At 43.4% G+C, this 12,354-nt stretch overlaps 1 protein-coding gene across 16 annotated transcripts in view; it reads right to left on the bottom strand.

Annotated features, from left to right (window-relative positions):
* Positions 1-1,140: 1,140 nt before the first annotated feature.
* The window catches only part of CLASP1 (cytoplasmic linker associated protein 1), a 273,436-nt gene continuing 262,222 nt past the window's right edge, over positions 1,141-12,354 (bottom strand). For all 16 annotated transcript variants that reach the window (XM_086349101.1, XM_086349179.1, XM_086349040.1 and 13 more), the window contains one exon: positions 1,141-4,105. In XM_086349101.1, the coding sequence (XP_086205227.1) occupies positions 4,019-4,105 (87 nt within the window). In that variant the 3' untranslated portion in view covers positions 1,141-4,018. The remainder of the gene's footprint in view (positions 4,106-12,354) is intronic.

Genomic DNA, 12,354 nt, shown 5'->3' with positions numbered 1-12,354 from the left:
TGGGTCTCAGCTTGCCCACCTGGAGCGGGGACATGACAGCAAGTCCTTCACCTGCATCTCACAACTGGTCTAAGAACCAGTAAGATGCCACAGATGACAACACTTAAGAAGTCTAAGTGCCTCATCCGTGACGTTAATTAATGCTTCCTGTCAGCCACTGCTCCACTTTCCCACCCCCTCCACTCATGACCTGGGAAGGGCGAGAGCAGCGTAAGTCGCACATTTTCCCTGTGGAACCCCTGGACAGCCTCAGGGGGTCCTGAAACCTACACTTGTGAGCAGAACTGTGAGAGTGGAAAGGGGTCTTTCCTCTGGAGAGAAGGTTGTTCAGATCCCAAGTCAAGCCCCGCTGATTACGGCGGGCATCTGTGCCCACCCCCTCAGCCACGGCTGCTGAGCAGCCTTGAGATAAGAGGGGCTGCAGGGGTTAGAAACTCAAATGTAGAGATGGCACATCTGCTTCTGAGTAATGGGTGCTGGGCACACCAGGCCCCAGGGATGAGGAGGGGGTGTTGCGGGGGCGGGGGGGGGGGCTCAGCTTCCTTTGTGTCCCTTTGCTGGCAGCAAAGGGCTAGGCTGCAGCTTCACTTACGTCACTCACGGGCCCTCCCAGCACCTCCATGAGGTCCGACTCAGTCAGGTTTATCCATGAGAATAGTGGCCCGAGGGGGCGAGGGAGAGAGCAGAAATTTGAACCCAGCTCTTGACTTTTATACCAATCATGAGCTCACGTCCAGTGGGCAGGAGGAGGTGGGCCACAGGGGAGAAGGGGCTCACAGTCACCAGGCAGGGAAACTGAGATGCATCACAGAAGTGAAGACTCAAAATCGTTCTTAAATCAAAATGAGACGCCAAAGAGGTGGGGCCAGCACCCTTTGGTCGTGCACCTGTTCCTCTGCAGGCCTGCAGCTGACAGGGGGCCCCAAACCCTTCCCCGAGAGTTCTATCCTGCCTCCAGCCTGTTCTCGGCCCCTGGCCCCTAGGGCACAGGCGTCCCCCTGCAGTCCCATCAATTGACCTCATGAGATCCCCAAAATAGCCCCTCAGTCCTTCAGAAACGTGGCCTTGTTCTGATGTCCCAGAGATGGGATATACTACCTACAGAGCATCCAACAAAAAAGACCACTTGGACGTCAGAAACTGAATTAAGTCTCATTTATTCTAGGGCAAACTCAAAAGGGTTTTTGTGTTTCCTTTTTTAGCAAATCCTAGCACATTATTAACAAAAAAAAGAAAATCTGTACATTTGCCATGATACACTTGAAGGTGAAACAAATAAGATATAAATACAGATATGGATGTAACATGAAAAAGCCCCCCAAAAAACCAAAACCAAAAAACAAAAACCCAACCTGGGGATGTGGGGGACCATGCGTGTGAACAGTGCCAACAAAACTATTTTGGTGGTGGATATTTTTCAGAGCGTTGTTCTCATTTTCAAATATCATCGTTAGCAAAGTCCTGGTGAGGTTCTACAAAGTTCTTATTTGCTCTTCTTTAATGTGTAATATTATGCTTGATAAATAAAGGGCGGCGGGGAAAGAAAAAGATTTAGGAGACAAATCAGGCGCAGCTGCATTGCCTGCATGACTGAGAAGCTAGTGGGGCTGTGGCAGGCGCCTGTGGCTACGGTGCCCCAGGAAGGCCGTGTGCCTCCCGCGGGCCACAGTGGGAGGGGAAGCAGGAGCCAGGCGACCTGGCCCCAGTGGTGGCATCAGTGGGCTTCTCGGGGCCCCAGACAGTCAGGCGAACAGGGGAGGCAGACAAGAGTTTTGGGTGCTTTGCTCGCTTGTGTTCTGTTGTTTCATCCAGACAGGAGGCCTGCGGGGAGGCGGCGGCCAGGCAGGGCAGTTGCAGCTGTCGGTTGGAGGGGGTGGCCCCCTGAGGTTGTGGCTGCATGCGAGTCTCCTCCCAGGAGGCCCAGAGACCTGGGGGTGGCGGCTCCCTCTGCACTGGGAGACCGAGGTTGGGCAAGTGACATTCAAGGCGAGCCCTTTGTGAGCGCCAGGAGGACACGCGGCCATGCTCAAGGTCCTTCCTGACTCCAGGGTAGGGGGCCGCAGTAACCTGGGTGTCCACAAGCAGAAGGAGAAAGGCCTTTCTACACACACTAGGCAGGAAAAAACACAGTTTCTGCCCCAGAAGAGTCATCAGACACTTGGACTTGTTTGTAGGGGGTAAGAAAGAAACCCCAAAAGCGACATATGAACAAACAAATGGTATTTATCAATGGAAGTAAGGCCTGGTCCTGCTGTTTTGAGCCAAGAGTCAACAATGTTTGATCACTTAAAACACACCCCTGAAGTTCTCTCAACAGCAGCAGCGGGGCACCTCCTACACATGCAGGATACCCCCTACACACACCCACACACACACCCACACGCACGCAGTGAAGGCACCCCAGCCTCACTGCTCCTGGACCTCCATTTTCAGTGCCTATTTCCAAATAAAGTATCTAAAATAAATTCTGAATGAAAACAAGTTATGTTCTGCTACAGTGTCTTTCACGACTTCCAACGTCAAGCTAGAGCTCAGAGGCAGGAACCATACAACCTGGCAGTTGCCGAGATTCTGCACCTGAGCAGCAAACACCTTATTAAAAATTAACATCAGAACAGGCATGGGAAAAAGAACTGAACGCATTTCCATAAGGAAATATGGAAAAACCAGTTCAGAGGGTCTAAAATGTTTCCATGATTGCAAAAAGAATTTCCATTTGGTTTGAAGAATTCTACTTGAAACCTAAGTTATACAGACTTGAGATCTGTAGTTACCTTTACTGAAGCAATGAAACCCTCAAGAAAACATTTTAAAGGGTAAGTTTCTCACTGAAGGAAAAACAGACTCTAAACTGGTTCAAATCCTGTTTTTCTGCAATTTGCTGCACATCATAATTACTTTTTCCTTAAACCATGATTATTTCAACAGATGATCGAGGGAGTACTTCAGTTCACAAAACTTAAAAAAATGATCCTGATAACCTGGTCTCTTTAGATTTTTCTTTGATCTCAATCCCAAATTAAAGAAGTCAAAACTGAGATGGCAGAGTTGCCAATTATCAGACTGACAGAACACTGTGGAATCAAGCAGCTTGGGCGCAGCTTGGGGAAAGGAGACAAGGCGGCACTAGACCTGAGCCTCCAGGGGCAGTGCTGTTCAATAGTGTTTCCCAGGATCTCAGCAGTAAAACCAGCAGCTCCTCTTGTGTTTTCAATGCTGCGTGAAGTCCCACTTCAAGCACATACTAACTGAGGCTATCGATTACCTGGATTTCTGTGTTTGGATCTCAACTGTCACAGATCTCTGCCCCGGCAGCTCTGGGGAAGGGGTGGCATCGGTGGGGCCGTTTGGAGGAGCTGGGAGCCCATCCTGGAAGGAGGCAGTGAAGGGTGCCAGCCCCCAGGCTGCAGAGTGTAAGCAAAATATGACATGTTCGTTAAAAGGCCATCTTCGGGCTTTTTTCTCATTTCTTGCCAAGACTTGACCCATATTCTTAGTAGTCTCAAAATGCAACCTAAAACATATAAAACCCTTTCGTGGTGTCAGTTGTGAAGGGCATGGGCTCTGCCCCACACAGGCCAGATCCAGAGGGAAGGGAGCCAGAATGAAAGAGAAACACAGCTCAATACAACCTCCTCAAACCTGTTATTAACTGAAGAGAAAACGCTACTTTCTACCACGTATCAGCTAGAGAGCTCTGACTTTTAAGAACTGCACCCCACACACACGGTTTTACAACTTCAGCAGGCTGGATGAGACGGTTTGAGTATGGCTCTTCTCTTACTCCTTTTGTTTTGTTCTGTAGGAAGATGAAATACAGGCCTTGCTTCCCTTACATTCAATACCAGTAGGATTCTACACAAAAGCTGGAAGGGATCAAAATACTGATTGTAATAAATATTTGCGGGCCTCCTGGTACTGACTGGGCAGCCGATGGGGGGTTGGAGGGGGAGTGGAGGGGAGGTCTCTGAGGCACCACCGATTGCTTCCAGGGCTACACAGAGATTCTGGCGTTGCATTAGCTGTGGGTGGAGACATCAGAGGAGGAGCTGCTGTTGCTGTTCGTGGTCTGCGCCCTCTTTATGTATAAGTTGAGCAGCTTCATCTGCAAAGAAAAAATACAAATGGATGAGAAGGAAGAAAATCAGAAAGTAAGCAAGAAAGCCCAGGTGACCATAAGAAAACAGCACGTCCCTTAGTGGAGAAAGTCACTGCACAGACATTCCCTAAGTGCCTACCACTCGTCCAAACCACCTGCCTGGGGCCAGTGGGCGATTGGGAGGTCAGATTAGAGGAGGGGGCATGAGAGGTTATCAGGAAAAGAGGGACACCTGCTACCACGAGGTGGGCCTCAGGGCTGCCTGCAAAAAGGCTCTCTAGAGGCAGACCCACACACTCGGGGGCAAGGCAGCCGGTGCGGCTCCAACCAAGCCAGCAGGAGGAGAGGGTATAATGCCTACTCTATTGGGATAAAGAAACTAAGCTAAGGTCAGAGGTCAGGATTTCTATCCTCACACCTTTGCAGAAGTTGCTCCTTCCCCATCACACACCTCGTCTGCACCTGCTTCTGTCCACGGACACGACACCTGCTGATTTACACAGCATCTGAGGTCCACCTTCAGGCTGCCCTCATCTGCACCCTTAGTCCTCCTGCCCCTGGGACCCCGCTCCGCCCACTGTGGCTCAGCACATGCCGCCTTATGCTGGGGGCACCAGTGGGCTGGACCTTTCCAACAAGACTCAGTCTCCCAGAGGTCAGATGCTGCATCACTATACAATATACCTTCGTTGGGCACAGTGCTTCCCCACAACAGGCCTTCCACATCTCATTTGGTTCTAACTTAAGCCCCCCTGGACCCTCAAAACACCTAAAGCAGCATGTAACATACATAGTAGTGAAGTGAAACTCACTCAGTCATGTCTGACTCTTTGCGAACCCATGGACTGTTATACAGTCCATGGAATTCTCCAGGCCAGAATACTGGAGTGGAAAGCCTTTCCTTTCTCCAGGGGATCTTCCCAACCCAGGTCTCCTGCATTGCAGGTGGATTCTTTACCAGCTGAGCCACAAGGGAAGCCCAAGAATACTGGAGTGGGTAGCCTATCTCTTCTCCAGCAGATCTTCCCGACCCAGGAATGGAACCAGGATCTCCTGCATTGTAGGTGGATTCTTTACCAACTGAGCTATCAGGAAAAGTTCTTAGAATATTTGTTGAATACCAATAACCTGATGTCTATAGTGTGCCTGACCATATTAAGAATGCCAGCAACCAGCAGTGCTCCTCACGAGGCAGTCTCCCTGAGCCCCAGCAAGGCACATGGTCAAACAGACATGGAGCCCAGAATGTATAGCTGGTCTGAGAGCTCTGCCCTGAGTGTCCTGGAGTTCGCTGGCTTCATGCAACAGCCCATCTGGGGTCTCCCCACATCAGGATTTAGCTCTTTTCATCTGCAGGGGAGAGTGCCATGAATTCACACGACATATCCCAGCTTGTGTTTCATTCCACACCTTTCAAAATCTTAGACCTTTTAACGTAATAGTCAGTGTGCTGATCAAGGTGCTTTCACTTTACACAGGTTCTTAATGCTCAAAGGCTCAGGAGGATATGACCAGGGCCAGCCAGCTTCAAGAGAAACTCTGGTACATTCAACAAAATACTGGCCTGAGGCTCAGCAGATCCAGCAGATAACCAACTCCAACTCCAACACTAGTTCTGTGACTTCAGGTAAACATTTCCTGAGCCTTGACTCAATCACTTGCAAAATAAGTGATACACCTTCCAGGTAGCTCCCTGCTTAGAAAACATGTCCCCTGAGTACCCTGCTCCTTCTCTTACCCAAGCTGTTCACACTGCTCCTGCCTGTAGTTCATCCTTCCCTCCTTGCCTAGCCAGGCCCAGGATAGTCCCGCTTCCTCCAGGAAGTCTCCCTTTCCTCCTGCTCCAGTAGGCCCCTGACCCAGCAACCAGAACCTGTCTCACGGTGTCCACTGGTCACTCTTGGACCTCTGTAAAGTCTCCCCATGTGCCAGTCCTGATCCTCAGCTCTATTTGATGCTACTTCAGGGGAGAACAAGGTTTTGTGTTTCCCACATGCTGAAGGCAGCAGGTTCCTAATACATACTTACTGAATCAAGTATTCTTTAAAGAAGAAAAAAGTGATCTAGAAAACAGGATAGTTATATTTCTATGAAAGACAGGTTAAAATGAACTTCTAAACATTGTTAATAGTTATTTGCAACTCAGAACCCCTTTTAAGCCCTGAGTTTACAAGCTTTAATCATATTCGAACATCAAACTAATCCTCTGAAAACAGGTTCTCCTATTTTACAAATGAAATGGCTGGGATTCAGAGAGCTTGCCCAATGAGTTGGTATAAATTCACATTACAGGATTATAACTTTAGGATGTCAAATGTAATCCACAAAGAAAACAGGTATAGAATATACACAAAGGGAAATGAGAAAAGAATTAAACATTTCAGTATAAAAAGCAAACAAACACAAAAGAAAACAGTAATACAGAAAATGAGGGGCAAAAAAGCTATTATGCATACAGAAAACAAATACCAAAATGACAGAAATCTCTTCCTCATCAGTAAATGCTTTAAATGTGAATGAGTTAAAATTTCCAATCAAAAGACAGAGATCCGCAAAATGGATTTTTTCAAAAAGCATGATTCAACTATATTTTGTCTACTACAGACTCATTTTAGATCCAAAGACACAAATAGTTCAAAGTGAAAGAATAGAAAAGGATATTCTATGCAAACAGTAATCAAGAGTACAAGGTAGCTATACTAATATTAGGCAAAATACAGCTTAAATCAAAAAAGGTTATAAGAAACACAAGGATTAATAAAAGATCCACAAAGCAGGAAATTATAATATTTATAATTATACATCTAAGAATATGCCATCAAAACAGAGAAGCAAAAACTGACAGCACTGAAGGGAGAAACAGTTTTATAATAATAGTTGAGAGGCTTCAATATTCCACTATAGAGGGTTTGAACAACACAATAAATCAACTAAATATAAAAGAAATATGCAAAACACCCTAAGATGAGACCTTCCCAAGATAGACTATATGTTAGGCCACAGATTGAATCTCAATAAATTAAAAAAGAGATGTCACAAAGTACCTTTTCTGACCACAATAGATGAAGTCAGATTAGTAGCAGAAAGAAAACCAAAAAATCCACAAGTCTGTGGAAACTGAATAACACGTGTTATTCCAACAACCAATGGGTTAAAGGATAAATCACAAAGGAAATTAGAAAATATCTTGAGACAGATGAAAATGAAAACACAAAAGGGATGAAAACACAAACACATGGGACGCAGCAAAAGCAGTGCAGCGAGGGAAGCTCACGGCTACATGAGCTACAAGCTTACATTTAAAAAGGAAGAAAGCTATGTTTCAACAACCTAACAACGTATCTTAAGGGACTAGGAAAAGAATAGAACGTCAAGTTTGCAGAAGGGAGAACAGTTTCATGGCCCAGACCAGATGGCCTCACTGGTGAATTCTACCAACATTTAGAGAACTAACACAATCCTCAATTTTTTTTAGAAAATTTTGAGGAAAAAATACTTCTGAATTCATGCTATGAAGTCAGCTTTGTCCTGATAGCAAAGTCAGAAAAAGATAAGAAAACTACAGATCAATATTCCAACAGTGATCCAACATACAAAAATTAATAAATATAATATACCACATTCTAAAGGAGATCAGCCTTGGGATTTCTTTGGAAGGAATGATGCTAAAGCTGAAACTCCAGTACTTTGGCCACCTCATGCAAAGAGTTGACTCATTGGAAAAGACTCTGATGCTGGGAGGGATTGGGGGCAGGAGGAGAAGGGGACGACAGAGGATGAGATGGCTGGATGGCATCACCGACTCGATGGACATGACTTTGAGTGAACTCTGGGAGTTGGTGATGGACAGGGAGGCTTGGCGTGCTGCGATTCATGGGGGTCGCAAAAAGTCGGACACGACTGAGCAACTGAACTGAACTGAACCGAATATACCATATTAACAGAATGAAAGGGGAAAAAAAAATCAAAGGATCATTTCAATTGACATAAAAAAAGTATTTGGCAAAATTCAATACTTTTTCAAAATAAAAATACCACACAAACTAGGAATAGAAGGAAAGTACAGGCGTATTTTGTTTTGCTGTGCTTCACTTTATTGTACTTTGAAGACAGTGCTTTTTCCCCCCAAATTGAAGGTCTGTGAACACCTGCATCAAGCAAGTTCATCAGTGCCATTTTCCAACAGCATTTGCTGCCTACATGTCACTGTCCCATTTGGGTAATTCCTACAATTATTTCAGATTTTTTCATCATTATTACACTCTATGGTGATCTGTAATCAGTGTTCTTTGATATTACGACTGCAGCAGTTGTTTGGGGTGCCATGAACCATGTCCATATGAAGACAGCAAACTTCATCCACAGATGTGTATGTTCTGACTCGTGCACCATCTCCCTGTCTCTCTCCCTGTACATGAGCCTTTCTATATTCCCCGAGACACAATCGCATTGAACTTAGGCCAATTAAAAACCCTACCATGGCCTTAAGTGTTTAAGTGAAAGAGTTGCTCTTCTCTTGCTAGAAATGATTAAGCTTTGTAAGAAATGCATATTGAAAGTTGAGACAGGCCAAAAGCTAGGCCTCTTGCATCAAACAGTTAGCCAAGTTGTGAATGCAAAGGAAAAGTTCTCAAAAGAAACTGAAAGTGCTACCCAGTGAACACATGAATGATAAGAAAGCAAAAGCAAAATAGCCTTACTGCTGATATGGAGAAAGTGGTCTGGATAGAAGATCAAACAGTCACAACATTCCCTTAAGCCAAAACCTAATACAGATCGAGACCCTCTCCTTCCATTCTAGGAAGGCTAAGAGAGATGAACGAGTTGCTGGAAAAAAGTCTGAACTTGGCAGAAGTTGGTTCATGAGGTTTAAAGAAAGATGCTGTTTCCCTAACATTAAAGTGTGAGGTGAAGCAGCAACTGCTAATGCAGAAGCTGCAGCAAGTTATCCAGAGGATTTAGCTAAGATAATTCATGAAGGTGGCTACATGAAACAACAGATTTTCAACACAGGCAAATAGTCTTATATTGGAACAAGATGCCATGTAGTACTTTGACCACCAAAGAGGAGAAGTCAATGCCTGGCTTCAAAACTTCAGAGGCTGACTCTTACTAGGAGCTAACACAGCTGGTGTCTTTAAAATAAAGCCAGTGCTCACTTACCATTCTGAAAATCCCAGGGCTCTTAAGAATTATGCTCAATCTACTCTGCCTGTGCTCCATAAATGGAACAACAAAGCCTGGATGACAGTGCATCTGTTTATAACAGGACTGACTGAATGTTTTAAGCCCACTGTTGAGACCTACAGCTCAGAAAAAAAGATTCCTTTCAAAATATTACTGTTCACTGACAGTGTACCTGGTCACCCAAGAGCTCTGATGAAGATGTAACAAAATTAAGGTTGATTTCACATGTGCTAATAACTTAACACTCTTTCTGCAGCCCAAGGATCAAGGACTGATTTTGACTTTCAAGTCTTACTATTTAAGAAAAATATTTTGTAAGGCAATCGCTGCCATAGTGACTCCTCTGATGGATCTGAGCAGTCATCTGTAAACCTTCTAGAAAGGATTCAGCATTCTAGATGCCATGAAGAACAAAGAAGTCAAAATATCAACATTAAAAGGAGTTTGAAAGAAGTTGATTCCATCCCTCCTGGATGACTTTGAGGGGTTCCAGACTTCAGTGCAGGAAGGAACTGCAGATGTGATAGAAAGAGTAAGAGAACTAGAATTAGAGGTGGAGCCTAAAGATGGGACTGAATTGCTGAAACCTCATGGTAAAACTTTAATAGATAAGGAGCTGCTTCTTATGGATGAACAAAGTGGTTTCTTGAGATGGAATCTACTCTTGGTGAAGATGCTGTGAAGACTGTTGAAATGACAACAAAGGATTTAGAATATTACATAAACTTAGTGGATTAAACAGAGGCAGGTTTGAGAAGATTGACTTCAATTTTTTCTACTGTGTATAAAATGCTATCAAACAGTATTGCTGCTACGGAGAAACTGTGAAAGCAGAGTCAATCGATTTGGCAAACTTCATTGTTGTCTTAAAATAAGACACAGCCACTACAACCTTCAGCAACCACCACCCTGATTAGTCGGCAGCCATCCACATAGAGGCCAGGTCCTCCACAAGCAAAATGATTATGACTCACTGAAAGCTCAGATGATGGCTAGCATTTCTGTTAAGATACTGATATTTTCAGACATAATGCTACTGAACTCTTAACAGACTACAGTATAGTACACATATAACTTTTATATACCTTGGGAAACCAAAAAATTTGTGCAATCTGCTTTATTGCAATACTTGCTTTATTTCAACTGTTTGGAACCAAATCCATACCATCTCTATGCCTGCACCTCAATATATCAAAAGCTATATATGAGAGACCCAAACAGTGAATATTATGCTCGATGGTAAAAGACTGACAACTTTAAGATGAGGAACAAGGCAGAGGATGCCTGCTTTCACCATTTCTATTAACACAGTAAGTTCCAGCCAGAACAATTAGGCAGGAAAAGGAAAGAAAGGCATTCACATTGGAAAGGAAGAAGCAAAATTATCTTTGTTCAAAGATGATACACAGTTGACCCTTGAGCAACACAGGTTTGAACTATGAAGATGCGCTTATACATGGATGTTGTTCAATACACACAGCACGACACAATCTGTGGTCAGCTGAAAAATCCCAGAGGCAGAATGACAGGTACAGGACTTGAGCACGTGCAGAGTTTGCTATCTGTGACAGGTTCTGAAACCCATCCCTGTGGGATACCAAGAGATGACTGTGATCTCATATGTATAAAATCTCAACAATTCCACAAAAAATTGTTAAGACTAATAAAGAAATTCAGCAAACTAGCAGACTACAAAATCAATGAGCAAAAATCAATTGCACTTCTGTACACTAAAAATGAAGCTAAGAAAAACAATTCCATTTACAATAGAATCAAAAAGAATAAAACACTTAGGAATTAACACAAGGAAGTGAAAGAACTATACAAGAAAAACTACCAGATTTTATTGAAAGTAATTAAAAACACAAACAAAAAGACACTCCATGTACTATACAGTATGGTGACTATAGTAAGAATACTGTGTATGTGAAAGTCACTAACAGAGTAGATCTTAAAATCTGTCACCACAAGAAAAAAAAAATCGTGTAGCTATGTGTATGACAGCTGTTACCTAGACTTACTGGGTGATCATTTTGCAATATAAATAAATATCAAATAATTATGCTGTACATCCAAAACTAATACAATTTCATATGTTCATTTTTATCTCAATTAAAAATTAAAAACAACTCATTACATATAGAGGTTAAAAAAAGACATCCCATGTTCATGGGTTGGAAGACATTATGAGATCAAAACTACCCAAAGCTATCTATACATTCAATGGAATCCCTATCAAAATCCCAATGCGGTTTTCTGCAGAAACAGAAAGTCTTTTCAACAAACAGAACTGGGAAAGCTGCATATCCACACACAGAAGAATGAAGTTGGACTCTTATCTAATACCATATGCAAAAATTAACTCAAAATGGATCAGAGACCTCCATTAAAAGCTAAAACTATAAAATGATTAGAAGAAAACAAAGGGCAAAAACTTCACTATAGATTTGGCAATTGATTATTGAATATGACAGCAAAAGCATAGGCAAAAAAATAACAGACAAATTGGATTTCACTAAAATTAAAAAAAAGCTGTGCATCAAAGGTCAAGGGGTTAATATCCAGAATATAGACAGAACTTCTGTTAATTCAACAATAACATCAACAACAACAAAACCAAGCAACATAATTTTAAAATGGGCAAAAGACTAGAATAAACATTTCTCTGATGAAGATATGCAACTGGCCAACAAGCATATGAAAAGACACTCAACATCACGGATCATTAGGGAAATGCAAAGCAAAACTACAGTGAAATGCTGCCTCACACAGCCATGAGGATGGCTACCAAAGAAAAGAGAAGGTAACAAGTGGATGTGGAGAAACTAAAACCCTGTGCACTGTCGGTGGGAATCTAAGATGGTGCAGCTGGCAGTTATCATATGATCCTGCAGTTCTACTAAAAAACCCAAAAGAATTAACAGGGGGTCTCAAAGGACATCTGTACCCCCATGTTCACAAAAGCCAGAGCACGGAAATAATCCACAAGGCCATTACCAAGGAATGGGCGAGCAACATGCTATTATGTACATTCAGCAGACTATATTCAGCCTTAAAATGAAAGGAGA

This window comes from Bos grunniens, chromosome 2, assembly GCF_055505025.1.
Source record: "Bos grunniens cultivar Pamir isolate PY7600 chromosome 2, Bosgru_T2T1.0, whole genome shotgun sequence".
Lineage (NCBI taxonomy): Eukaryota > Metazoa > Chordata > Mammalia > Artiodactyla > Bovidae > Bos > Bos grunniens.
This window is presented reverse-complemented; position numbering and strand designations above follow the sequence as displayed.